General features: G+C 52.7%; 10 protein-coding genes and 1 non-coding gene across 11 annotated transcripts; 7 read left to right on the top strand and 4 right to left on the bottom strand.

Annotated features, from left to right (window-relative positions):
• Window positions 1–1151: 1151 nt before the first annotated feature.
• Window positions 1152–4534, top strand: CPB2_3 (corticosteroid- binding protein; the record flags this gene model as incomplete). Its single annotated transcript, XM_028638637.1, has 5 exons — window positions 1152–1541; window positions 1623–2045; window positions 2857–2899; window positions 3249–3863; window positions 3912–4534. 5 exons carry the CDS (start codon window positions 1152–1154, stop codon window positions 4532–4534), a joined length of 2094 nt encoding a protein of 697 aa, XP_028496755.1.
• A 438-nt stretch (window positions 4535–4972) lies between these two features.
• On the bottom strand, window positions 4973–6394 carry D7B24_004467 (uncharacterized protein; the record flags this gene model as incomplete). Its single annotated transcript, XM_028638636.1, has 4 exons — window positions 4973–5325; window positions 5384–5892; window positions 6017–6219; window positions 6293–6394. 4 exons carry the CDS (start codon window positions 6392–6394, stop codon window positions 4973–4975), a joined length of 1167 nt encoding a protein of 388 aa, XP_028496754.1.
• A 2138-nt stretch (window positions 6395–8532) lies between these two features.
• Window positions 8533–9633, bottom strand: D7B24_004466 (uncharacterized protein; the record flags this gene model as incomplete). Its single annotated transcript, XM_028638635.1, has 1 exon — window positions 8533–9633. One exon carries the CDS (start codon window positions 9631–9633, stop codon window positions 8533–8535), a length of 1101 nt encoding a protein of 366 aa, XP_028496753.1.
• A 314-nt stretch (window positions 9634–9947) lies between these two features.
• D7B24_004465 (uncharacterized protein) lies at window positions 9948–10466 on the bottom strand (the record flags this gene model as incomplete). Its single annotated transcript, XM_028638634.1, has 2 exons — window positions 9948–10220; window positions 10389–10466. The coding sequence occupies 2 exons, from the start codon at window positions 10464–10466 to the stop codon at window positions 9948–9950; spliced, it is 351 nt and encodes a 116-aa protein (XP_028496752.1).
• Window positions 10467–13633: 3167 nt separating this feature from the next.
• Window positions 13634–14870, top strand: D7B24_004464 (uncharacterized protein; the record flags this gene model as incomplete). The annotated part of the gene is made up of 5 exons (XM_028638633.1): window positions 13634–13752; window positions 13808–13961; window positions 14011–14096; window positions 14150–14668; window positions 14723–14870. The coding sequence occupies 5 exons, from the start codon at window positions 13634–13636 to the stop codon at window positions 14868–14870; spliced, it is 1026 nt and encodes a 341-aa protein (XP_028496751.1).
• A 3462-nt stretch (window positions 14871–18332) lies between these two features.
• D7B24_004463 (uncharacterized protein) lies at window positions 18333–19961 on the top strand (the record flags this gene model as incomplete). The annotated part of the gene is made up of 5 exons (XM_028638632.1): window positions 18333–18460; window positions 18521–18669; window positions 18721–19055; window positions 19103–19359; window positions 19430–19961. The coding sequence occupies 5 exons, from the start codon at window positions 18333–18335 to the stop codon at window positions 19959–19961; spliced, it is 1401 nt and encodes a 466-aa protein (XP_028496750.1).
• Window positions 19962–20317: 356 nt separating this feature from the next.
• D7B24_004462 (uncharacterized protein) lies at window positions 20318–21759 on the top strand (the record flags this gene model as incomplete). The annotated part of the gene is made up of 3 exons (XM_028638631.1): window positions 20318–20434; window positions 20483–21119; window positions 21185–21759. 3 exons carry the CDS (start codon window positions 20318–20320, stop codon window positions 21757–21759), a joined length of 1329 nt encoding a protein of 442 aa, XP_028496749.1.
• A 363-nt stretch (window positions 21760–22122) lies between these two features.
• D7B24_004461 (uncharacterized protein) lies at window positions 22123–22488 on the top strand (the record flags this gene model as incomplete). Its single annotated transcript, XM_028638630.1, has 1 exon — window positions 22123–22488. One exon carries the CDS (start codon window positions 22123–22125, stop codon window positions 22486–22488), a length of 366 nt encoding a protein of 121 aa, XP_028496748.1.
• A 1919-nt stretch (window positions 22489–24407) lies between these two features.
• D7B24_004460 (uncharacterized protein) lies at window positions 24408–24840 on the top strand (the record flags this gene model as incomplete). Its single annotated transcript, XM_028638629.1, has 2 exons — window positions 24408–24527; window positions 24637–24840. 2 exons carry the CDS (start codon window positions 24408–24410, stop codon window positions 24838–24840), a joined length of 324 nt encoding a protein of 107 aa, XP_028496747.1.
• Window positions 24841–24951: 111 nt separating this feature from the next.
• MT1 (Sphingolipid C9-methyltransferase 1) lies at window positions 24952–26417 on the top strand (the record flags this gene model as incomplete). The annotated part of the gene is made up of 3 exons (XM_028638628.1): window positions 24952–25760; window positions 25826–25980; window positions 26404–26417. 3 exons carry the CDS (start codon window positions 24952–24954, stop codon window positions 26415–26417), a joined length of 978 nt encoding a protein of 325 aa, XP_028496746.1.
• Window positions 26418–26452: 35 nt separating this feature from the next.
• D7B24_004458 lies at window positions 26453–26532 on the bottom strand. The gene has a single exon. It is a non-coding gene; the product is annotated as a tRNA-Arg (tRNA).
• Between the last annotated feature and the right edge of the window lie 875 nt (window positions 26533–27407).

Genomic DNA, 27407 nt, shown 5'->3' with positions numbered 1-27407 from the left:
CTGTTATCTAATCGCATTCTGCATGCACAACGCAGAGACGGTGAACCTGGATGCTGCGATACTCTCGATGCCCTCGACACCATTTGGCCGCAGCCGTAGCACACTCCCGGTTCTTTATGATACTGGCAGTGTCTATTGAGGGAGTTAGAGAATGCTGGTCATCATTGAAAGGCTCTGCCCTGAATGAACTCCATCCTCTTGGCCAACCATTCTTCCCTTGTCGTCCTCCATCATCACGGCAATGAGGTTGGCTTATGATAACAGGGCAGTTCATCTACCCTGAATATCAAGCTCGGCACATGGCGCAGGTTGATGTAACAGTGGAAAGGACTGCTTGACATCGGCATCGCAGTCGGTCATCCGGCCAGTATATACGGTATGGTAAGTAAGATCAAACGTGATCCTTACTCTAATCCTCAGCGGTAAGATAGTCGCTTGCAGCCCTGGATTATGCCGCCTCAGCATGCACTTCACAGGATGACCCTAAGCTTTTCTCATCAGAGTACTCTACAAATACATCACGACACGTGCTCCGTTCCAGATACGTGACGAGATGCTGACGAGATGCTGAAAATGGAATCTTCAGACTTGCCGGCTGGCTAAAACTCCACATACGAAATCAATTGGTCTGCAACGATGGAAAGGCTATCACGGGCGATCCTCCTTCATTTGACCCACCAGACTGTCTGTTATCTGCCGAATACCGTCGTGACTGTGCCCAAGGATTTGGCTGTGTATAGGGCTGTGTATAGGTGGCGAGCAATGGCACAGCCTGATGTCAGAATGCAGCAGGCCCTGACAGATCCGATACGCGTAAAGCCGCCGAAGACGGCAAGATACGTACTGAACTGGGTGTTGCATCGCATCTTCATTGGTCGCTTCACACACTTAGCCATTCCTTGGAGATCATCACTGCCAACTCCACAATCAGGCAACAGAATTGCCAGTCCAGTCACCTGCACCTCAAGTCTGCCTTGTCCATCAAAAGGCAGAAGATCCAATGGCCCGTCAAGAGCCTACAGGCTTCACTGATACATGTCTCGCTGATACATGTCCATCATATAAACTCAACGATTTCCCATTGAAGACTTGACTTTCTTCACTACCCTCATTGCTCAATACTTTGCATCGTACCCTGATTGCCGCCCACCATGTCGCACAAGAATGAAAGCACGGACGAAACATACTGCCGCAGTAGCATCGATTCAGCAATGCTAGGCGTCGATGTTGAAAAGGCCAACTTGCTGCCGAAGCCATCGGCCTCATCCGACGACGAGGTCCAAGCGACTTGGAAGGCCAACGAGGGCCTCAAACCTGAACCTTCTGCCGCAGTTCATCATGACCGAGCGCAGCCTGCTGCTCTCGACCACTCTCCAGTGGCTAGTTTCGTCGAAAGACATCCCCACTTCAACATCACCGTGCCCCTATTCATTTGGCTCGGTAATCCATTCATATGGTGGAAGATGGGCTGGGACTCGAGGGGCACTTTGCTCATGGGCACTGCCCAATCTCTGGTTGCTATTGGGCTCACCACCGCCATAGTACGTTCACATTCTTTACATCTATCTAATCGAGGAACCATTTCTATTATATCTGTTGAACTAACCACATCACTTATGCAGTGGAGCTTCCTCACATCGGAGTCCCGGGGTCAACACGCTATCGACTGTACCATCGACCGAACTGCGAATGAGGGGGAAGACCGCCCGAAAGAGAAGCCCGGGACGACTGAGACTGCTGATGATGTCAAATCTCCCGTGCTGGATGCGCCTTATGCTTCCAAAAGATCAATGACAGCGGAAGGCGCAGCTTCGTGGAAAGGCCAGGGAACAAAGTCAACGGTAGTATTCCTGTGGATGATGGCCGTGGTTTCCGTGACAAACGCCCTCATCAGTCTTCCGTGGAGCCAAGCCAGCCCGCTAGCATGTCAGACACCTTCTCACCGCGTGTCCTTTCAATTAGGGAAGCATCGCGTTTCGATCGCGCCTCCTATGGAGTGCCAGATCAAGGTCACGGCGTGTGCAGACTCAGTGGACAGCACCTTTGTAAGTGACAGCATCACGGAGAAGCTTGCTGGCTGCCTGAGACGCACCCCAAACCACCATCATTCCCAGATGCCCAACATTGAAACGTGTCTGGCCAAGATTGAAATCCCCGGGCACTGGAATGAGCCTGGGTCGACACGCGTGTCGACAGCAGTCGCCATGTGGGAATCGAAGCATGATTGTTGATGGGCACCGTGGACCTCCGCCAACTTGTGTTGGTGTTGTCTTTCCAGCGCGAAGCACCTTGGACGAAGCACTTCGGGGATTAGAACACGGACCGGACCAGCGCTGTATCTATGAAAGGAATTGGATTCATTTTTCTTGAGCCGACTTCACTTTCTCCCTCAGACTTTATGGTCCCTGCCACTCGCCATCACATTTCCTGGTCACGTCATGAGGCGACCCCGCAATGCGCCTAGATGATGCGTGCGATGGTGATCAGCGGCCAAGACTCTCGGCTATGATTTCGATGGATATGGGTATGTTCTCGCGCGCTGTCGCTTGTTTCCTCAGTTTTCAAATTGAATGTATACCCAAAGGACAATCTTGCTTTCCTCATGACTTCTTGGCTCTTTCGTGCTCTCGCTCTCTACATCACATTCGAGTCAACTTGCCAAACGATAATAGATCAGGCGGGGTCAAATTATCATGCGTGACTCGACATACAAGGAATTTGATTCATTCACTTGCTTTCCAGTTCTAAATCCCTGTCTACAGATCCATCATGGCAAGATTCTGAACCACACTAAACCGCAGTCCTGTTGAATTTGATTCATTCACTTGCTTTCCAGTTCTAAATCCCTGTCTACAGATCCATCATGGCAAGATTCTGAACCACACTAAACCGCAGTCCTGTATGTCGCCATCAAAAGCTCCGCTGCAGCCTCCGGATGTCGGGGGCCTCTGCATAATCACCGCAGCGGTACTGGAAGCATACTAATCTAGGAAAAGCTATCAGCAGTGGGTGGATGAGGATATCAGGATAGCGTTGCAACGGCGGCCAAAATGAGCCGAACATGATTCGGGAAGGAGGCTAACACAAATCACTTGCAGACCGCAAACCAATCATTGATCGAGATGGGCTAGAGACTATAAAAGGATGGGGATAACCTGATGCAGAGTGTTCGCATTGGGGTGCCGATCGTAAGACGTACCCTACTCTCCAGTAACTCATGATGAGGTTCATTATTGCGGTTTTCCTAGTTACTTTGTTGGTATCCGCCAACAGTATCGTGTCTTACGACGGATACCAGGCTCTTCGTGTGCGTTCTGAAGGAGACCTCCCGGCCGTAAAAAGCAAACTCTCCAAGCTCTCGTATGACGAATGGGAGCGAACCGCTGACGACATCACGATCACGCTATCACCCGAGCAAATCCCAGCCTTCATGAGCCTGGGTCTTAGACATGACGTTATGCATGGTGACCTGGGCGCATCCATCAACGCCGAGTCTGCATCCGACGCAGAGTGGAAGAGGCAAATTGATGACTTGGCTTGGTACGACTCTTATCACCCATACGATGACCACAAGGCGTACTTTGAGGAACTTCACGCGGCTCACCCGGACCACTCGGAAATCATCTCTACTGGAACTTCTTATGAAGGTCGAGACATTTTTGGCATTCATTTCTGGGGAGATGAGGGCCCTGGAAAGCCAGCGGTTGTCTTCCACGGCACTGTTCACGCCAGAGAATGGATCTCGGCACCAGTCATTGAATACGTAACCCTGCAACTTCTGACCGGCTACGGCAACGACAACCAGACAACTGTCGCCCGGGACAGTTATGACTTCTACATCTTCCCTTTTGTGAACCCCGACGGTAGGTCAGGCAATGTCTGCCAGCGAAACTCTTGACTGACAGCCACAGGATTCGTCTACACGCAGACAAACGACCGCCTTTGGCGTAAAAACAGACAACCACCTCCTAACAACTCGACAACCTGCTGGGGCCGCGACATCAACCGCAACTGGCCCTACAAATGGGATGCCGACCCGAACGGCGCTTCGTCTGATCCGTGTCACTTCGGCTATAAGGGCGAGGCCCCTGGCGACACCCCCGAGATGGCCGGCCTGCATGGCTTCATCGACAAGCTTCGCGACGCGAACGGCATCAAGCTCTTCATCGACTGGCACAGCTACAGCCAGTACCTGCTTGCGCCGCTCAGCTGGAACTGCACGCAGTATATCCCCAAGCTGGGCCAGCACATCAATCTTGCACGGCGCGCGACGCGAGCCATTCGCGAGGTTGAGGGGACGCAGTTTGTCTTCGGACCAAGCTGTGCCACGCTGTACGTGGCTACAGGGTACAGCATTGACTATGCGTATGAGGTGGGCAAGGCCGACTGGGCGTACCTCATTGAGCTTCGGCATACGGGGAATCACGGGTTCGTGCTGCCACCGGAACAGATCAGGGGGAGTGCAGAGGAGCAGTGGGTGGGATTCAAAACCATTCTGCAGTATTTGGACGTTGAGGATATTTTTGAAGCCTGAACCTTTCACTGCATGCTGCGAGAGCGCACTGGTAAATAGGAGGCCAACATTGGCAACGTGCCCCATGCTCGACATCATGCCGGGAACAAAACAGCATCCCGTGTTTGTTAAAGTGGCTTTACGAATCCGAGTCAGTATTACAATGGACACGCGTGTCGTCGAGACAGGATTTGAGAGTAATTTGATTTTCTAGATAAAGGTATGCAAAGTTTATGTTCCATCAAGTCATATCTGGTGTGTATGTACGTTGTAACATCTCCCTCAAACGAGCAGGAGCGTCCAGCGGCAGTTACAGACCGCTCGTCCTAGATGTCTTGACCAGAGCACAATATATACAGGGGGTTTTGGTCTGGGGGACAAGATACTTTCTTGTCACATGGGAGCACTCTCCAGAACCGAATGCGTGATCGCGTAGCTGGAGATAGTGCCCGCGATTGCTTAACGCCAGGTGCCGTCGACGGTGACGGCCGAGGCGCAACCGGTGGGAACGGTGTACGAGCGGTTGGGGTCGCTCTCCCAGCGGACGGATCCGTCAGACTGGACGTTGATGAACTTGTACTGGAAGGTGGTGCCGGCGGGCAGCGTCACGGTGTAGGTCCAGAGGGGACGGGAGGTAGTGTAGCCGGAGGCGGACAAGGCGGGAGCGGAGGCGGGGGTCCAGCTACCCAGCTGAGAGATGGAGCCAGCAAGCTTGATGGTCTGGCCCACGACAGTGGTTGCCAGGGTGTTGAAGGTCACGGCAACGTTGGCAGCAGGGGTGCAGGCACCAGTGGTGGTGGCAGCAGCAGCAGCTAAGAAGGGACATGTTAGCGCGAATCCTTCACACAGGAACCTAGATGGTGAACGTACTGGTGGTGGTGCGGAGAGTTGTAGGGGCGACAGCAGTGGTAGGGTTGTTGTTGCTGCCACCGTTGATCGCGATATCAGCGCAGGTGAGGTAGACCTGTCCAGTCTGGAACGAGTTCCAGCGGAAGGAGAGCAGGGTGTGAGCAGAGTTGTAGTTGGGAATCTTGATCTTCTTGGACACCTTGTATCCACCGGCGATCGAAGTGTAGCAAGAGCCGAGGGCAGCGCCATCAACACCCTGGCAGGCGCGGCGGTTGCTGGCCTGGAAGGCGTTGCAAGTGAACCAGTCGTTGCGCCAGCAAGGCTGGCCCGGCTGGCAGTCAGGGTTGAAGCCGCAGCTCTGGCCGGTGACATCAGTGCAAGGAAGGGTGCCGCGCTGGAAGCACTGCTCGGCAGCCTCCTTCTCAGCTTCGGTGGGGAGGTATCCAGGAGTGATGAACTTGTTGACCAGGGCTTGGTCCTGGCAGATACGGTAGCTGAACATGCCACCGTGATCGCCGTTCGCATCGACACTAATGGTTCAGAGTACTTAGAATGGGACCGATCCTGAGAGCATGGGGGGGACCCTGCAGGGTTTCCCGGCAGCGATGCCGAGAGTCCTGGTCTAGTATGGGTACGGAAAAGTGTGGGACTTACCACCACTCAACATCGACAGTCTGGCCAGCGGTGTAAGTCACCACGGGACTGTTGCCCCAGTTGGTCTTGGGCTGGTTGTAGTCGATCGAGACTCGGGCATTGTAGCCGCAAGGGCCGCTGCGTCCAACAGTGGCCTGGGTGACGTTGGGCCAGGCCTCGACAGGCTCACGAATGTTGCACTCCGGGCAAGAATCAAGTCCAGCCTGCAACAAGAACGAGTTAGTATCGACCCGCGAGAATTGAAAAATCGGAGTATCTGTAGGAGCAAGAACGAACCTCGGCGCCCAGACGAGTGCGACTCTTGGGGATGGTCAGGTATCCATGGCCAAGGACGGAGGAGGCCAAGCTCAGGAGGGTGAGGGCGGTGGTGGTCTTCATTTTGTGAGGATCGTCGAATGTCCGATATCTTCAGGAGGTTGCGAACACTGTGATGCGGCTGGAGATGAAGATTAGATGCGATTCATGGAACGAACGTCGATCTATTTGTACAGCAACAACTCCATTGAAAACGACACCCGCGATCATCAAAGTTGCCGCAACTCCCTAGTCGCGATTGAAGGTTCGCCTCAGATTGACCCGCAAACTTGATTGATGACCTGGTAGCCGCCGTCGAGTGAAGCCGAAGTACGACCATGCAACCGCTGAAACGGCCCTACTCGTGCAGCTGGTTTACCCCAGATCTAACTGTCTCCAGGAAACCCGGGGCAGCTACTGCACGGCTATATAACGTGCATGAATTGCCGGGTAAAGAGGCTTTCTTAGTGCCGGCCCCCCTTGCTCCAACGGGAAATCAACTCGGTACAGGTTTTGGAGTCGAGCCCCCTTTTTCTCTGGTCTAGAACACGTGCCGCGGCGCGATCCGTCAACCGAACAGCCGTAAATGTGTTAGAGCAGTCGAGATGGGGTTGCAATTTTGATGCCCAGGTCCGCGATGACGCCGAGGCCCACGGGCAGTTGATGACCAGACTTGACCTCCGCAATCTGCTATACAATGGTTGGTGGGAAACGCAGTCATTACGGCCGCAGGGCTGACTTCCGTGTGACAATGACTCGGTAATCACAGCCTTCACAGATGGATGTTGTCGTTCGAGTGACCCAGAGAATAGATCCACCTTTGCAACTGTCATTTAGAGCAGCTGTCCCTGATCATTGGCATCTTCACCGCATCCCTGCACGATGTAGGGTGACAAGAGCATCAAGACGAAAACCCGCACCAGATGAATCAACCAACTTCGAAGGACCCCAAGGTGATTAAATTGCCAGCCAGTAACGGCAATCACTATGACGTCCCTCAAATACTGAGGGATGACCATGTGTGACAGGAAGATGAGAGGCGCTCAACGCTTAACATGGTGGCGCTCGGCCTTGACAGTCCGGGGTACGGATTTGCGGGGAGCTGTGGGGATAGGTCCGAATGCCGGACGATCACGCCCTCGAACACCCCCCCTGACAATCTTGGCCAGTGATGCTCGTGATCTGACACTGGGCCACCCCCGGACGCCATGTTCGATGCCATCCCAGCTGGTGTTGTCGCCCGTTTGTGGGGTGTGCGGAGTGCAGCCTGGGCAATAGGGCCGACTGAGTGTCAGTAGTGACGGGTGGCAGGGTGCAGCGAGCTGCCAAATGTGTGCTGCGACGCCGTGGGCACGTGGCCGGCCGAGTTTTCACGTGCAGTCTTTGAGGGTATAATGCCTCAAGGGGCATGCCGGAGATTCTTTCGGGAGGCAGTCTCCTGCGTCATCGATTGGCCTTTTCTGAGGCATGTTCCACTGTATCGTAGTAGCAAGTTTCTGGCTCACAGAGGCTACCGGGCTGATACACAAATCAGGACGGATAGTGCATTGTGAGAAACGGACCAACTTCAAAAGAGAAGAAAAGCAACAGCGAGATCTGCGTCGGTTACTGAGGGATATACTAGGAATGGAATTGACGACTATAGGTAACAGGGCCTGGGTGTACCCTTACCAGCGGCACGTCGAATGTTGATCATGCGCTGTTGTGCCTCATAATCATGCTGGTCATCCGCTAGTCTCCGCCGTGGTCTCCGCCACGTTGCATTATGGCGATGCAGGTCTCTGCGACTATCAGTATCGTATAGTCAGCTCTGGGCGCCAACGCAGCTTTGGCCTAGACAAGGATAATTTCGCAATGACACTTGAGCCACCTATTGAAACACCGGTCACCAAGCCACTCTGGTTCCGGTGGGGCGGAACCCGGGCGGTACAGGTCGGTAACTCCCGCCGAGAAATGTAGGGTTCATTGGTTCTGCCTGCAGCGTTGTATTGTATACCCTCCATCAACTAGTTGTACCTGCTTGTCAACCTCATTGACGTATGCGTCTCTCGGTCAGTCTTCCCTGCTTCAGCTGTCAACCAGGCATCTTATTCCCCATGACCTTGCAGGCTTCACTCCGACCCCGCTGAACTATCTCCGTGGAACAGGCAAACCAACAATTACAAGCTGAAAGGTCACCACGGAAGGGTGATTAAACACAGTCATATTGCACGACCCCTCTGTCACTTTCGCAAGACCCTGAAAATAGGATACTCATCCCCTTTCCGCAGAGGTATCACGTTGTACTTGACATATGATGCCGAGTTCTCTGGCTCCAGCGTCACAAACGCAACAGCCGCGTTCTTCTGCCTCGTGTCGACCCAAAACCCCCCCGCCGGGATCTTCACCTCCTTCTCGAACGCCCGAGTGGTGACAGTCACGCCGAAAGAATCAGGACTACTCTGCTCGCGCGCCGATCGCACTTTGAGTACTTCGACAGTACCCTCAAAGTCGTGCTCGAGTGGCTCAACCTTGACCCCAGACGCGCGCAGCTTCTCCGCCACATCAGAGAATGCCGCCGAGAACACGTAAGCTTCGGGCCGCGCCCTTGTAAGGTTGGCCACTGGTGGTGTGTTGTTCTTGAAAGTGACTGGGATGTCGACTAAGCTACCGTTCTTCGAGTCGATGAACGTCCAATGAACGCTGGTCGACCGCGCCTTGTCTGTGACCACGATATCTTCGGTACTGTTTGCGAACTTTTGGCGGGCGTCCTCAATCGTCTTGTAAATCCCGCGGGCGTTTTCTGCGGCTTGCGTTACCAGAGTCTCGAGGACGGTGAGGCCAGTAGCTACACGACGCTGAAAATGTTGGTCCGCCAGAGAAATGCCGCGGATTTCAAGCAGGAACGTCACCGCTTGAAGAAGCCCGGCCGAGCTGTGGCCCGCTCGGCTGAGAGATCCGGGTTCGGACAAGTCCAAGTTGCCATCCCCGCCATTGAAGAAGGGGCTCCAACGCAGTTTACGCTTCTCCAATGCTGCACCGATGGAATTGGTGAAAAGCCCTTCTGTTAGGCCGCGGATGTCTTCGTGAATGTTGAGATTCTTGGAGCCCGAAAGAAGACAGTCCTGCGCCTTAGTCCACTCGCCTTTTGGACCTACTGGCGCGGTAGCGTTGAACTCGTGGGCGTCCAGGACGATATGAGGCGAAAAGTCTGACAGCAGCGTCTTGATGTCGCGAGTCTGCTGTCGCTGCAGATACGTATGATCCCTGTTTGGATCATAGTTGGATGCGAAAGTCCGCTGAAAGTATGTGATGCCATCTGGATTATACCGTGGTAGTGCCATGATGTCTACTTGTTGCAGCATTGACTCCGCCCACGTAGAATTATCGTCAAACTTTCCGAGGAGAGCCAGGATGGACTGATCACCCGCTGGCTCGTCTCCGTGCTGACCGCCTTGCAGCCAAATGCGAAGTTTTTCATTTACAAGGTCTTGACATGGCGTGTCTCCCTTACTAGTGGACAGGCAAAGATATGGCATGATCCGACCTTCTTCAGATGTGAATGACGGTGTGTGATACGAAGCCCAGTCATGCCTAGATGCTATGCTGCGAAGAAAGCGATCTTTACAAGTCGTCAGACGGTACCTGTCAATCTGTGTCAGGATGGCGACGTACCAATTGTGTCTAGGCTTGTTGGTCCGCTCTTGCCTTCTGGGAATCCCTTGAGGACAGTCTCTGGCCTTGCGAAAGCTGGTGACAATAGTTCAATGTCAACATCGGGAAAGTTCTTTGAAATTTCGTCGCTGTCACGATTGACGAAGTCCAAATTATCAGCGTATGCTCGTCGCGCAGTAGCTGCTTGCATGCAGCAGAAGCACATGAGCCATGCTCGCTGCAAGGTAGGCATCCTCATGTTGGATATAACTTGTGTCTGAGTATCTGTTAACCGTAGATGTACACAGTTCGTGGGCTGGAAAGATTATGAGCATGTAGTAGGGCCTGAGGCGAAGGGAGCCGATCCCCCCTTTATGTTGGACACAATTGTCGAAGGCTTCAACACGCCACTTGATTGCGAAACTGTACGTCTCGGAGACAAAACGCCGCGGCCATCATCCTGCATGAACTTGCTAAAAGCCGTGCCGTCTGGGTGAGTATCAATTCGTCCCGCCAGGCCCATTGATTCAGTTTAGCGTAGGCAAGGCCTCGTGCGTCTCCGGCGTGCTGGAAACTAAGCCCTTTGCGACTCAACTTCCTTTGTCATGGCGGTTAGCCGGCATGTGGTTTGACTGCTGATCCTCTCCCAACGGGCGATTCAGGTGGGGGAGTGAGACTCAACGATGCACTATACGAGACGGACCTGACTTTTGGAACCGTTCTTTTTTTACAGCATGCGCGGACTCGGACTTTTGACCTGTATTGAGGACAGTCAGATGGTCAGCTGATGAACAGGAGTTCAGAGCGCGAGTTGCACCTTCGCCGCTTCGCGAATATTCCCCAATCCAGGTTCGCCTTAATGTCGATCTTGCGACTAAATGAGAGAACCATTTGTGCCTGAGTCGCTATCGTGGCCTTGACTCTCTCATGCATTGGGACGTCATGTCTTACATTCAACAGCACCTGACAGTCTCACCGCCCACTTTGGGCACACATGCTGGCCGTCGTCATCGCGGACAAGTTCTCGCTGCATCAATGCCGACCTCCTCAACCTAACAGTTGCTCTATGACGAATTGAAACACTTTCCAGAAATCAATACGACAGCCCTGCAAACTTGCGGGTCTTTGCCCTGTAGGACTGCGATGATGTTGTTTTCTTGTCGGATATGCTCTTTGAGAATAGATGGGTGGCTACGGGTTATAGTATGAACAGATAGTAGTCTATTATTTGTTTGTCTTGCGATTCATCGACTAACTGATCCCAAGCTTCTATGCTAGTGTTAGCCGCCCTAGGTCCGTTAAATCATACCCTCAGTCCGTTCGGCATAGTTCCTTAGGGACTATCTTCCAGACCTTACTCTGAATAGGCGCTACTATGCTAACTTGTGAGTAAGCTTCGGCGACTCAGATATGGGAAGAAAATCGAAGTACTTGGCACGAGTTTGTGGTGTTAGAGGACATGGGGACATCCAAGAGCAGGTCGTCATGACCAACAGCCAATCAATCATTCGTCTGCTGGTGGCAATACCAGATAGGCTCGCCACCCACGTTCTATCAGCCATACATTTGATCGCCCGTTGTTTTTTTCGATAGTAAAGAAAGCAAAGCAAAAACGTTGTCCGACGTGTTCTCGGAAAGGTATTACCCGACAAACAGAATATAATCCGGGAGATCGAGACCAACGATATCAGAATCTGTTTTTGAAAGGATTGTCAGCCAGTCACCAGAGCTTGCAGTCAGTAGCACTAACAGGGCCATCACAAGTGATGAATCGTTTCCCATAGCCGAAGCTCACAATGTAGCATAAAGCCCCAGGAGTAATCCAGGCGTTACATTTGAATTTCGGCCTAATCATTGACTACTAGCTCACGAATATTCTCATCACTGTCAATTCAGTAGGATATTTGGTGTCCTGACAAAAGTGACTGTACGAAAAACTTCAAGTTCAATCTGTGTGCAACGGAGGTCAAGAAGACAAGCATGTGGACTTGGTTCGTCCTCGAGATATGATAATGAAGGTCCGAAAACATGTCTTTTATATCGCGGCGAGACTGCCAGTCTTTGTTTCACATGACATTAGGCATTTGTCAATGAGGATCACAGTATTACTGCCTTTTAGCTCGCCACGGATTTAGCTGTTGGCTCGCAGCATCTCAACCAAGGGTGAGCCAGGCCATGCGAATAGAGCGGGATACCTTTCATCCTCTGCCTCGCCTCTGGCTCATTGCCCTTAAAATGTCATGGGAAGCATCAAAAGCAGGCGCGAACACGTTGTCGATATTACTGAACAGGTTGACGAGTTCAGCAACTTGACAACAGTACGTCAGGATTCGGTGCCATATTCATTCGGCGGGAAATAAATCTGCGAGTCGGAGTGACATGACACGATAGTGGTCATCGATGGGCTCTTGAGGTTTACGAAAGCATGGAGCTCACCTCGTATTGATAAGAACATGCGCCATCACGTCCTGCGCCACGACCTCGGCTATCGTATCTGAAGTGTGGACCTGAGATCTCACAGCTCAGTTATGCTTGCAAGAAGACCATGACACGATAACAGCCCTGTGCAACAAAGGGCGGGGAAAGGGGGGTTGGGCGACAAGACTAGCATTCCACCTTCCAGTCGTGTTGACAGCCGCCCCAACCTCCCGAACGCGTACTCATTAACTATTTTGAGCGACGAGTCGGTCTGGGTACCTGTTTTTGTGGCGCTGTCAGATGTTATTGGCATCACGCCGTCCGCGTTTCTCGTCAAGATCCATACGCTGGCCAACATGCGTGCATCGCATCACCGCACGGGTCTTTCGGGTGGTCGCACGATAGTGAGTTCGCACTATGACGGAACATTGAACAAACGCGGACGTAGTCAGCGAGGTTGGTATGGCCATTTTACTAATGTTGACCCGGCTTACCCCGGCGATGTCCGATCGAATATGCTCTCCAATCACGCAGTCTTCCATTTGAATAAGTATGGAGCTTACGATGGGCCGTCTGAAGTTTGTTTATTCGAATTTGTCCGCTTGTTTACTCCATCCGGCTCCGAGCAGCAAGCCAATGGGCCATCCAGCCGAGGAATTATAGCGGTCGAATGAGACATTGCTCAGATCGGCCCTATGGCGGCGCTCGCCGCGCCAGAATTGGTGCTGAGCACAGCAAGTGCCTACGAGCCGTGAGATCCGACAAATGGAGAAGTTGTTTGTCGTATCACCTCGTGCCAATGCCATTCCCCGACCCCCTTGGGTGGAGGCACGACTCGCACGAGACACTGCACGCCGTGCGGAGTCGGACTATCTTCAGCAATGCAATCGATCAACAATCCCCATCCTCCCCGCATCACTCGCATCCTGGAGGTTGGGAAACCTGATGGACAATAGCGCTAGTCGCTCAGTCGCGCATGCAGTGCACTGGCGATCACCACTTCCCTAATTGGAGGGCTGGCTAGCTCCTCTGAGACCTGACAGACAGGCAGCATGATTACTTTAAGACATGATGCGCAGGGGGGCTCATGATGGGAATGTGAACTGTCACAGGACAATCCAGGACAATCAAGGGTCATCAAAATAATCATTGATAAAGGCATCGTCTACCTTGGCTCGTTTGGCACATCCAGATCACGCCAAGTCACTCGTTCCACACATTCGTTCTTTCCTTCGTTCGACATTCACTCTTTTGAAATCTCCAGACGGCATTATGGTTGTCTCCACGGCTCACGTTTTCACTGCACTCCTCGCAGCTAGTTCTGCCCTGGCCCTCCCAGCGGCTGAAAAGCGCCAGAGCCAGTGCACCCAGCCGACGCAGCGACGCGCTTGGTGAGCGATGCAATGTGCGGACCAGTTGGCAGTCTCAAAAGCTAATGTTCTCCAGGCACACGCTCGCCGATGAGGAGAAAAAGGCCTACATCGACGCAGAGTTGTGTCTGATGGGCAAGGAGGCTACCCTTGGTCTCCGTGGTGCCGTCACCAAGTTTGACGAGCTCCAGAGCGTTCACGTTGCCCAGGCCGAGCTCACTCACAGCGTTGTAAGTTGTAGTACTCCAGCCGCAGCCTGACAGTATCTTACATCTCCAGGGTGCTTTCCTGCCATTCCACCGCCTGCTCATGCGGGCTCATGAGTACCTCCTTGAGACGGAGTGTGGTTACACTGGTGGTCAGCCGTGAGTCTTCACATTTGCCTTCAGTCTCAGACGTGCGCTAACAGATATGCTAGATACTGGCAGGAGCAGCTAGACGCTGGCAACTTCAAGAACTCCGTTCTTCTCGACCCCCAGACCGGCTTCGGTGGCGATGGTGACGATCGTGACTGCGTCACGGACGGGCCATTCGCCAACTACGTCAACCGCGTTGGCCCCGGCTACACCGTCCAGGATAGCTGCATCGTCCGCCGCATCGATGACTCTCAGTCGGCCATGTCCGCCCAGGAAAATGTCGACGTCTGCCTGTCGCAGCCTTCCTGGGCGACTGCCTGGCCGTGCATCGAAAACGAGCCGCACCGCGGCGGTCACAACGGTGTGGGTGGACAGATGTCGAACCCCATCTCTAGCCCAGGCGACCCTCTCTTCTATCTTCATCACACGTGGCTCGACAAGGTTTGGTGGGATTGGCAGAAGCAGGACCTTCCCAACCGCCTCTCCGATATGGGCGGACGCAACCTCCAGGGCGGTAATGAGGATGGCCCTGGTCCTTGTAACGGAGAGCGCCTGTTTGGACCCCTTCCCGATGATCTCCCGTACGTCATTCCCCTTTCTCACTCGTCCACCGCGTCGCTAATGAAAAGAAATAGTGCACCTCGCATTGAGGGCGATTCGGGATGTGGCACAACGCTCCAGCATAATCTCGTGATGTATGGCATCGTCGCGGACCGCTCCGTCGGGGACATGATGGACATTCAGGGCGAGCACCTTTGCTACGAATACGTGGATCCTCAGTGATAACAGCGGCTGATCTGTTGCTGATCTGTATCTTGTGTCGTCACCCTTTCCACGTATTCTACAGCCAAAACAATGGCCCAATTGGGCCATTAGGGTTAGAGGAAATTCAAACTTGGCTCCCTTGCGTCCCCACCACGCCCCTGTCACCCTCTGTTTCACAGTGCACCCTAACAATGCTGACCCAGGAATTCCGTCATTATTTCTCCAGTACACTGCATTTTTACGTTGTCCATTCAGCGGATGTGTCTGCGAGCGCGGCTGCCTCGATCAGAAAGGTTGATCGAACGTGCATTCTGTAGAGTGCATGGGAATCTGTTTTGGACGATAATGATCAGGCCTCCAGCACTTCTCTTCTCAAACGCCCAGGGAGTCGATGGCATCGTGTCTAAACAAACCCCTTTGAGACATCAGCCCTGGATCAGACACAGGGCTGCGACACCGACAGGTCAGCTGCATGCGCGTGCCAGAGCTTCGACAGGTTTAACATTCCTACTACCGGCGTCCGTGCCGAAGCATGCACTTCCCATCGCCAGCTCAAGGGAGATGATTGTCCCTAAATGCAGCTGGGACTGCACATGGTCAACCTTTCTGAGCCGACCAACGCCCAATCACCTCGTGTGCACTCGAATCTCACGGCATGGTACCCGGGTACTCACCTCGATCAAGTCCTGTTGACGGGCTGAACTCAACAGTTTACATGCACCATATGTCCCGTTGGCCCGATCGAGAGTTGCACCGTCCCGGCCTACGAGCGTCAGTCTACTTGCGTCGAGCTTAATGTTACTTCTCCCGTAATGACAGTCACGCAAGTTCTTCTCCAGTACCAGACATGCAACGGCTTGAGAAGTTCATGCAACACTCGCCAAATTATTTTGACAGTACACGATCGCAAATGGGCGGAAACGTGACACTTTCTCGCACAAATTTCATGACATCTAGTACAACCCTTCGTCGCACTCAGTTTGTCGCCGATCATAGAAGGTAGACCGTGGTCCATAATCCGAAGCTCCTTGGATACAGGTTCTCGTCGTCAGGTGGCTCGGGTGCCGCAAAAATGGAAATCAAACAGAAAATCTCATTTTTCTTTTTAAAAACTGAATCTTGCGAAAATCGGACCCTAAACGCCAGCCCCCTGCGTCGATTTTCAGGCTCTGTGTCTATACACGGCTCTGCATTGCAACACACGACAGTTGACAACGTCTATAGCCCAGTCGTCTTCAAGAGATTTGGTCCTTTTGGGTTCTTGTCATAGCTCAACCAAGCTGATGCCCAAGTCTTCCACCCGGAGCAATTTAAACACCTTTCTGAGCACGACTGACGAAGGTTTCTTGATGTTAATCCAAAATTTTCTTCGATGGCGTGTAACTTCGACATCTGACATCTCCGCAATTCACGCAGCCCCCTACCTACAAAGGTACTCTACCTTTTCGTCTATTCCTAAACCAATCCTAATATATAAAGAGGCGGGGATCTTTTTTTTTTTGGCATGCCGCAGGGTTGACCTTCTCCTCCGTACACCAACAAATCTCAAGCCAATCAATATCTTGCACCATTCTCTGACAACATTCCTTAACGATGAAATTCTCTTCCCCCGCACTTGTGGTTCTGGCGCTTCTTCGCTATTCCTCTGGGTTTGTCATGAATGTATACGAACTTGACGATTGCACAGGAAAAATGCAAGAAGTCAATATCTGGGACAACACATGTGCATCATGGACAATTCCCTTCAACTCTGTCATGCTTATCAAGGACGGAACATGGAAGCAAAAAGCTCGTTTCTGTCCTGGCAAGATGTGCCTGTGGGGATGCCAGAAAGCCTGGGCTGTAAGTCCCCGTCTGATCTTCCGACTCCAACTCCCCACCCAATTTGCCAAATTTACTCATCGCTAATCGACACTGTACATAGGATGTATGTTGTTGCTCTTGGTCCTTACGTGCCTCCGCAAAACTATTGGGTTGACAGTCTGGAAATACTGACTGATGTAGGGCGGTGATGATAAATTCCGAAAATGGAAGTGCATGAACTTGGACCACCAGGCTAGTTCTGTGGCATCACTTCGCCTCTTCTGATCTCTTCTCGTTAGTGATCAAGTCCTGTTGGTCTTCTTATTGAAAATTTCCTCGTGTGTGTGGTCAGCTAACTTGTTAGGCCATGAGTCTTCGAGAAACAAATCAGTTCAATCTGCAGTGGCGAGCCATCAAACGACAGCAAGCTTGAACGGAGTCGAGTTCATATGGGTTAACTGGTAGAATAGAACCTGACAGTAAATTCGTTTTTTTTTTGCGACGTATTTATTGAATTTGAGTTCCATGTGTCTCGACGAATCTTCAAAGTCTTGATCAGTAGGAATGCCTAGAGAAATCCAATCTGATAGAATCATCCACTCCGTGATACCTGCCTGTAATGTTGTGCGAATGAAACACATTTCCGCAGTGCGAAAGATTTGCAGACATCTACACGAATGAGCTTGATAATCTTTCTGATCTGTGGTCGGTAAGCCTTACGAGTTTTACGTTGGTTTTGAACTCCGACCCGGGGTCAGTGTTTGGATTCATTACATGACGGAGCAATGAGTAGCTATCCGGTCGTTCTCTTCTAAGAACGCAAACTCATCCCCCACCACAGCGATGTGTTTACGCGTACGACCTAGCGCTTGCTTCTTGGCAAAAGTCTCACCTGCTTTGTGCCAATCATCCTGCTTGCCCGTGGTGCCAGCCCTGTGGTCGGGTTGCATATTCTTCGGAGGTCCCCCACGCTCTGTATCGGGTGGACTGCAGGTTGTCCGGTGTCACGACAGATCAGCTTGTACCTTTGCCTTCATACCCCGCTTCGGACTTAAGTCTTAAGATACTTAAACTGCAAAGTAAGAGACGAAAGTACAGTCCTGTGCTGTCCCCCGCTGTCTTGTGTTCTTTTCCGACCAAGATGCACTTCGCTGACCACCCTCCGAGGTTCGACCTCCGCAAGGACATTTACCAAAAGCTACCCAAAACCGACGACATTATCGATTGGAAAACAATCAATCCCCTCGAGACAGCACTTCCTGTCATTGAAAGTTTGTCCTCATTTGTCCGTGGTGTCGATATCAAGCAACTAGATATCGACGACCTATTTTGGGCGCGGCAATGTTACTGGCGAGACACTCTGGCGCTTACAGCGCACTTGAGAACCTTCTCTGGGCCGAAAGAAATCACAGCGACACTCTCTTACCTATCCCGAGCTCGTGGGATTGGGTCTTTGGTTGTGCTGCCTGAATCCGCCCAGGTTGTGTCAACAGTAGCGAATCTGGTAAGAGCTAAACTCCCCATCTTCAGAACGTGCTGAGCTGAGTTCACCAAAAGACATGGCTCGACTGCAACTTTACTTTCAAGACGAAATATCCGACAGCCAGCTGCCTTGGGAAGCTCATGATGCTCCCTAAGATATTATCCGATGGCCAGCTTCATTGGAAGATCTGGACAATGGCTACACTGCTCATCGCCTTCGACGACTTTCCCGAAGACGTGAGGGTATTGAAAGAGCCCTCATCGGCCATTGGCCCAAACACAGTTCTGTCTACCGACGTCGTCATCGTTGGCGGAGGCAATGCGTATGGCTACTGTCCCGTCCCGGTGCGGCCAGATAGCTCGAAGGGCTGACGCGCAACTAGGGGATTGATCCAGGCTGCTCGTCTGAAAGCACTCAATGTGGACTTTGTCGTCATCGAGAAGAATCCGCAAACTGGCGACAACTGGGCGAAACGATACGACTGCATGCGATTTCACATCGGCAAGAATTACTGCCAGATGCCATATCTCCGTGAGTACCGTCTTGCAGGGTACAGAGTGTGGATGCTGACATGAGTGAAAGCCTATCCGGAGGAGGCAGAGTACGAGCTACCTCGAGACGAGCTTCAGCGGCATATTCAGCGCTTCGCGCGAGAGTTTGATCTAGGACCGCGAGTGCTCAACAGCTCCACGGTCAAAGCAACAAGCTTTGACGAGAAGGCCCAAACTTGGAAGCTCAACTTGATTGTCGAGGGGGTTGAGAAGTCAATCACCTGCAGAGCACTGATCATTGCCACCGGGTCAGGGTTCAGCACGCCATACATTCCCGATGTTGCCGATCGAGGAGCGTTTAAGGGGCCGAGTCTGCACTCCTCATCCTTTCGGAGCGGCAAGGAGCTCGTACGACACGGAGCCAAGGTAGGATAAGATCCGCCACTGCCTGGGACGCCAGCTGACACTGCAAGTCTGTCATCGTCATTGGGTCTGCCAACTCGGCCTTTGACGTGTTGGAGGATTGCCACAACGCGGGCTTGACAGTCCAGATGATCCAGCGATCTCCAACATACGTTATTCCAATGAGATACTACGCTCATCCTCAGGGTTTGGGGATTTTCGACGTGGTTTCAACTGAGGTCGCGGATGCCATGATTAACATGGGCCCAGTTGCCATCGTTGGTCAGCTGCCCGGGCTGGTCCACGCTGCGATGGCGGCCGAAGAGCCGTGCGTGACCCCAGAATCTGCCTTGCGCATGCCTCGAAGTCACTAATGCGAATCACAGCGATCGATATAGCAAGCTGAATGACGCCGGGTTCAGAGCGGTAGATTCCAAGAAGGAGGACCTCATCGACCATCTACACAGCCGCGCAGGTGGCTTCGTTGTCGACATGGGCACAGGTGGCGTTGATCTCATCGTACGCGGGACGGCCAAGGTTCGATCTGGAGTCACGCCTGTATCCTATACATCAACCGGATTGAGGCTCAGCGATGGGACACTGATGGAGGGTGACTCGCTAGTTTGGTGCACGGGATTCGAGACTGATACGCGCAAAGAGCTTGTGGCGGTTCTGGGCGAAGGAGCTGACGTAGTGGCAAGCAAGATGGATGCCATGCTAGGTGTTGATGGTGAAGGCGAGCTGAGAGGGTTGTGGAAACGACACGGTGGGGTTGATGGACTTTGGGTTCTGTCAGGGGGCGCTGGTCAACACCGTTGGTACTCAAATGTGGTTGGCTTGCAGGTGAAGGGTTGGCTCGAGGGCATTTTGCCTGATGCATATCGCAACACGTTTGAGAGATCGCATCAGGCAAACAAGCCGAGCATGTGAATATCGTTATGTTTCTGGTTTGGGAGGCTGACCTGGCGTAATGAGGGGGTTCGATGGCGTTGATAAGGGAAGCATCAAGAAGAGCGAGCGATAAGCGTCTTAGTTCAGGGCGATGCAGAACCCACGTCTTGGCGGCCATCCAGGTTCTCGTGACGGCGACCATGGGCCTTGACGTTGCCCTCGCAAAACTTGTGAAAAACACAATTTGTCTCACGCGCCTCTTTCTCCCTGATTTTATCTGTGTGCTTGCCACAGCTCCTTCCAATTGACTTTATGAGGCTTGTCCAAGCGCCGCTTTGACATCACAAACTGTACTGACTCGGACACTACCTTTGACCCTCCCCCCCAGCCTCATCATGAGACTCAGTGCCACCATCCCCTTAGCTGTTCTGGCATGCGCCAAAGCAACCTTGGCAGCGGAAGATGTTGCAAAGGGCGACACTGCCATTGACATCCACGAAGACCTGGCAGCAGTAAGTATTGCAGGTGTCCCCTGGAGAGCACAATACTGACCCCAGCAGGTCCCCATCGATGGCCTTTTCGAAGTCCACGAGGTCATTGTCACCCTCACCGAGGAGATCAAACCTTCACCCCGATATGAGGCCGAACACAAAGCTCTTCTGAAGCGCATGTCCAAGTCGCACGGAAAATGGGACACAACACATCCTCGTGCCCGTCTCCTCGACGCCCTGCACGGCTACGTCCGATACCGCGAGCGCCAAACGGCCGAGCTGGACAAATGGCGCCGCATGTACAAGAACACCTCCTCGTCGCAAAAGAAGGTCCTCGAGCATGCGGTTGGCTACACGAAGAAGATGGACACCGTCGCTTCGTTGATTGAGCAGAATCACGTGTTGTGTCAGCAGATTGTCGATGGGGCTTTGGAGTTCTATGGGGTCGAGAGGGACGAGATGACGAGATACATCGAAGCCAAGGAGAAGGAGAACAAGGCGGCTGAGAGGGTGAGCGTGAGCCAGGCATTGAAGCACTACGTCAGAGACTGGACGGTGAGCGGCCTGCGCGAGAGGGATGCTGCGTTCCCCTGCATCATTCAGTCGTTGGAGCAGTACTTCCCTGATCGCTCGCAGGGCGACGTCAAGGTGTTGCTTCCCGGTGCTGGTGTTGGTCGTCTGGGTCATGAAGTCGCCGCACTTGGTGGTGAGTCGCCATCCTTCCTCCTCCTCCTCTATTTCCGGATGCTTTTCTGACAGAACGATGCATAGGCTTTGAGGTCACGACCAACGAGTGGTCCATGTACATGAACCTCGCGTACCGTTTCCTCGAAAAGCATCCTCGTGTGGGCTCAAACAATGTCCATCCTTTCATTGACGGCTGGTCGCATCACGCTTCCACCGCCGACATGTTCCGCGGCGTCGCCTTCCCGGATAGGCCTGTCAACACCTCCGCCGTAGTCCTGGTCGAAGGTGACTTCACATCTGCGTTCAAGGGGCAGAATGGCCATTTCGATGCACTCGTCACCCATTTCTTCATCGACACGGCGCGGAACCTGATGTCTTACTTTGAGACGATCCATGGGCTGCTCAGGAAAGGTGGCATTTGGGTCAACCTTGGGCCGCTCCTGTACGGCACAGGACCGTATGTGCAGCTGAGCCTTGACGAAATCATCGCTGTCGTCAATGCCATGGGATTCGAGTTTGTCGACGCGCCGGAATCATGCGGCGAGTTGACATTCGCTGATGAGAAGGTGCGTGGTCGAGAAGCCGTGTACGGTTTTAATGAGAGGGCGTTGGTGAAGAACGCATACAACGCGCAGTCATGGGTGATGCGGAAGAAGTAAGTATTGGGCTTAGATCAAAACAGAACGAAAACAAAAATGAATAAATACATGACAGCAAACGGGGGGCGACCTCCTGGAATGCGCCAGCATCATGACTCGTGATAACCTCGTATGCATATTGGACTTGTCATTCAGCTGAGTAAGCAGCCGAATCCGCATGCGGAAGCTCCATGACACGGAATCAGCTGAATCTGCAGTGTCCTCCTCATTGCGAGCCGAGGTCGAAAAGTCTCCAACTCAGCCATCCCATCATCATTCATCATTATCATCCAGATCAGTCGCCCAACGCTGAAGCAACGCCACGCTTCGAATCGCCATTCCGCTCCATCGACAGAATCCGCGGCCTATTTACTCTCCGCAAACATGGGCATTCTCTCCACTCTCTCCACCGGCGCCATGGCCGGCCTCCATGGCTACATCCTCGTCCTCGAGATGTTCCTCTGGACCTCTCCTCGCGGCCGCAAGGCCTTCAATCTGACGGCCGAATTTGCCGAAAAGACAAAGGCCCTCGCCGCTAACCAGGGTCTCTACAACGGCTTTCTCGCCGCCGGCCTCGTATGGGGTCTCGTCCACCCCGATGCCGGCTTCGCCAAGCAGCTTCGTCTCTTCTTCCTGAGCTGCATCGCCGTCGCTGGCTCGTACGGTGCCGCCACGGCCAACCGCAAGATTCTGTTCATCCAGGCCATTCCTGCTGCGCTATCGCTTGCTGCTGTCAGCCTCGATCTCTAAGTTGGACGCGGGAGAGATATGTTCGTTTTTGGGAACGTGGGTGCTGTTGGCGGTGGCACCGGGATGGTGGCGTATCAACAGGAGCGGTGTATGGATGTCAGCAATGATCTTAAGTGCTTACATGTTGAGCTGAAGGGGCTAAAGTGTCATACCGTCAAAATGCCATACCGTCGACATGAGCTTGGGGCGTGGTTGAGAACTCTCTGGTCTTACAGGGTTACAGCAAGGGTCTGGATTAGTGCTTTGTTAGCAAGTCGAGCAGTTCGTATGCCAGTATCTTGATTGAACATCGGCGATAATGCGAGCTGGATGCGTCACAGTTTATGAAGCATTGACTGAGCGAGGATGCTGGAATGAGTCTGGTCATCGTCGAAGTGTCCAGTACTAGTGGATCTTGCGGTAAAGCTGGATGTGCTGTTGAGATCATTGGATGTTATGAAATCAAACTTGGAGGACCCCGCGCCCGCGCCAGACCTTCTCAATTTCCAAACAGCTAATATGTAGAGGTGGGCTTCTTGGGAATCTGATGTTCATCCACCTCATACGCGATCCGATTTCTCACCATACTCTACGGTGCAATAGCGACCGTTGTGTGCTGAAGAAACCGCACTAACGAGGAGGCTACTGCTGCGTCATCTCAATGTAAATGATACACTGTAGAGATACCCTCGGTTGTGGTAGCTCATGAGATCTCTAAAGACTTGTCAAAGGCAAACCTAGAGTCAGAGAGGTCATTAAACGCTCCTTACATTCTGTCGATTCACAACCTCTGACCCGCGTATGCGTATGAGATAAAAAGTACCACCTTCCTAACGATGTTGAATAATGTAACATCTCTAAATTTGATAGCTGGTTCGCTGAGAGACCGCATGAAAGCTGCCGCAACAGATTCTCATTTATCGATGTCCGTCCCTAAAGACAAAATGATACGGCGGCAGCGGTGGGACAGGAGACACCACAGAGGACTATAAGGGGTCGATTGATAGGCAATAGGATGATGGGATATGAAAGGGAGGCCACATGACAAAAAGAAAGAGTATTGATTGGGGTATTGTGTGCCGAAAGACCAACATCTGACTTGCATTGCTTGCTGCGAGTAGTCTCCTTCTTTGCACCAGTCTTCGATACCCGATCAAGGTTCCGTGTTTAAATAAGGAAACTTTCATCCGAAAGCATTCATGAAATTCGAAAAGTTTTAAGGCGACCGTTGCCAACAAAGATTTTGCATCTTGAAGCTTCCAACTATCAAGGCTCAGATTGCCGTCGAAACCCAAAATTGGGTCCTAAAACCAACCGCACGTCAGCAACCCGCTTGCCTTTGTTTCCCCCCTTTGCTATGGCCTGTCCCTGAAACATGGTCTAGGCAAGGGGGCTGCAATGCAACTTCGTCCACACCTTCCGGAGGCCGACCTTCCCGTCAGCCGAAGACTCGGGACTCTCGGGGAGGCAATCGGTGTCCGCCCCCCTGTCATTAGTGCCTGTTGGGGCCTGCTTCCAGCCAACCATACCTGAGATTCTGTAGATTGCCCCTCCTCAGTTTGCCAGCCACCGCTGGGAAAGGATACCAAAGGAGTATCTTGATGCATCTCGCCAGGGATCTGTGATATGGCAAGCTACAAATGTAGTGAAAGGACCTTTCTATTGTGTCCGACAGTGGTATTTTTCCTCAGGCTAGGTCTATCATGAGTTAGACACGTGATCGCCGAGCGCGAAACCACACATACTTAAATACTTCAGCCAGTCTTACTGGCGTGGCACCTTTGGTGGCTTGCTCATCGTCATCGTTGACTGCATTGCTGGCCAAACTCGTCGATCAGTCGACTACTGTTCAATAGCTGACTGCTCAAGGATTGCCGTTCTTCTCCTTAGATTCCTGGAGACCCCTCGGGGCTGAGCAAGCGGCAAATCCAATTGCAGCCATGGCCCAGCCAAGGGCGCAAGGCGAGGAGCTGGATGGTGACATCACGTTCATCAGCACACCCGCCGCTGTACCCTCGAAATTCACCGCCAAGGTCGATTGCGGCGTAGATACAACCAATGTAAGCACATCGAGTGTCGAGGCTCAAACTTGAGAGTCAATCGATGCCAATTAATGTCAATTGATCGCTATTGAACCAAGGTACACGCTCGAGCTGACTCCCACCAAAGTTCCGCGCCATACACAACCCTCCGCTGCCTGCCGAAGGTCCCGGCAATGAGTCGTTTTCCAACTACCTTCTTGGGGGCTTGTTACTGGGAATCCCGATCTTCATAGCGCGATCTATCGGCGGCGGCTTCAAGACGACAATCTTCTTCGTTATACTTCTTTCCGTTCCGATCCTGGCCGCCTTCTGGAGCGTCACGTCCGCGTAATCTCCGCGCATTAACGAGAAAGCCAAGCTGCCTGGACGTCCAATCGAGGAATACGTCACCTTCAAGAAAGAGGAAGATCGCCGGCAATGGAGTGGACGGAACAAGATACCAATGCGAACGTTCTACGACAAATACTTTGACGGCGACGTTGACTTCAATGGCGACGCCCTCGATATAATGGAGTACCGGCACGACTGGGCAACTTTCAATTTTACGTGGCCCGTGTTCCAGTACGTCTTTCTCACCTTCGCTGTGGACGTGCTGTTCCACTCGCGCAAACAAGATGAAGAACAGATTCGTCCAAACTATGATCGAGGCAACGACCACTACTCATGGTTTCTCGGACCCCGCATGGTCTACACCAGTGGCATCATCTCCGACCTTACGCGCGAGGAAACGCTGGAGGAGATGCAGGATAACAAAATGGCCATCGTCTGCGAGAAGCTCGGTCTGAAGGAGGGCGAGTCGCTTCTCGACATTGGCTGCGGCTGGGGCACCCTCGCCAAGTTCGCCAGCGTCAACTACGGCGCCCACGTCACTGGCGCCACGCTTGCCCGGAACCAGGCCGCCTGGGGCAACGACGCTCTCCGCCGCGCCGGCATCCCCGAGAGTCAGAGCAATCTCTTGTGCATGGACTACAGAGATATCCCGGCGCGCAAGTTTGACAAGATCTCCCAGCTCGAGATGGGCGAGCATGTGGGGATCCGCAGGCTCAGGACGTTTTTCCGACAGTGCTACGACATGCTTGAGGATGACGGGGCCATGTATGTCCAGCTCTCTGGTCTGCGTAAGGCTTGGCAGTATGAGGACTTTATCTGGGGTCTCTTCCTGAACCAGTACATCTTTCCTGGAGCCGATGCCTCTACCCCGCTGGCAAATTACGTCGGCTGCCTCGAGAGTGCTGGGTGGGAAATTAAAAGGTATGATTTTCTGGATTCTCTGTGGGATGTACGCAGATGAATAGAATACTGACTTCCTATTGTAGCGTCGACACTGTTGGTGTGCACTATTCAGGCACTCTCTGGCGTTGGTACCGCAACTGGCTGGGGAACAGAGAGACAATCAACGCCAAGTACGGTCAGCGCTGGTTCCGAGTCTGGGAGCTCTTCCTGGCATGGTCTACCATTGCCTCGCGCCAAGGTAGTGCTACCTGTTTTCAGCTGGTAGTCGTAAAGAACCTGAATGCCACTCATCGATTGCACGGGCTCAAGACTCAGTATGGCCTTTCGGGTGCCCTGGAGGCGAGTCGTGCCGCTGGTAAGGCGATCTTTCCAATGTGATGATTGATTCCTGGATCCTCCTCTAATCAAATAGTTCAAATTAGATAGGCCTCATGAATCAAATCACGACCTCATACTGATCCGAAGAACACGATAGAACACGATTTTTATAAGCGAACAACTATATCGAACTGGTGATCCTACCGTTCAAGATATCTAAGTGAATTTTTCAAGTCAAGCCCGTTGTTCGCCCTCTAGCGTGCCGGTATGCTTTGCCTGCACCTCACGAGAAGGGCGCTGTGCTAGCTGCAGTGTTCTCTGACCACTTAACCAAAACCCCAAGAAGATCAGACTTAAAGATCATCCAAAATGAGGGCAGAAGACAAAACGATAACCCCGCACGGGACTCGAACCCGCAACCTTCAGCTTGCCTGGATAGGAGGCTGACGCGCTACCATTGCGCCAACGGGGTTGTTGGGCTTGGTGCATATTTATGCTGCTACCGGATGTGAAGGAAATTCGTGTAATGCTAATTATAATGCTCAACCTTTTTTGCTGGCCGAAGAGATATTACACGCAGCAACCGGGGCTCGAGGAGTGACAGGGACAGCAGCTGAGAATTCTCAGCGTGCCGGACGAGTACCAGTCTGTGAAAATATGTCATTACGTTCCAACTGACCTGGAGTTAGGAAAACATGTGCTGCTATACACTCTTGCCGTTCTGTTCTTGCCATGAGTCATGGCCTGTGCAACATGGGGTCACTGTCAGAGAAGGCAGATGATATGAATGAGAGTGGACAAACCTAGACGGAGATTGTCCATGCAACAAAGGTCCGTCAAACGCCAATACCAACATGGTACATACAGTTGTCTAGAATAGGAATAGAGGAAACCCGTTCGGCGTGGAAACTACCAGCTGGTCACCATCCACATTACCTCGGCCGCCCCCCTCTTGACCCCATATTCAAGCGTTGAAGCGCGTCTTCGGCACGAGCCAGTGCGGCTCGTGGCGCCAAGGTGGCCCTCGCTCAAACTGCCTAGATTTACCCGCCCCCCCATGAAAGATCAACTTTCTCTGCCAGAGCCGGCGATGAATTGATTGACAGCTCAGAGGGTTCCCGGCGCCATGGCTAGGCACACGTGGTTATATCTGTTCGGCTGACTGATGTGGAAGTTGTCCTGGTGATCAACCTGACTTGGCGACGGCGGCGCGAACCAGGTCGGAACGCGCATCGCTTAGCCATACTACGAGATGGCTGGAAGGCCGTGAAACATGCGACAAGCTGTCCAGCTGCATCCCGACAGGAGCGCATATCGAACGCTGCAGTCCAATAGCGTCTAGGTGAC

Source organism: Verticillium nonalfalfae (assembly GCF_003724135.2).
Source record: "Verticillium nonalfalfae strain VnAa140/NRRL 66861 chromosome Unknown scaffold_25, whole genome shotgun sequence".
Taxonomy (NCBI): domain Eukaryota; kingdom Fungi; phylum Ascomycota; class Sordariomycetes; order Glomerellales; family Plectosphaerellaceae; genus Verticillium; species Verticillium nonalfalfae.
Note: the sequence above shows the minus strand (reverse complement) of the source record. Positions and strands in the feature narration are given on the sequence as shown.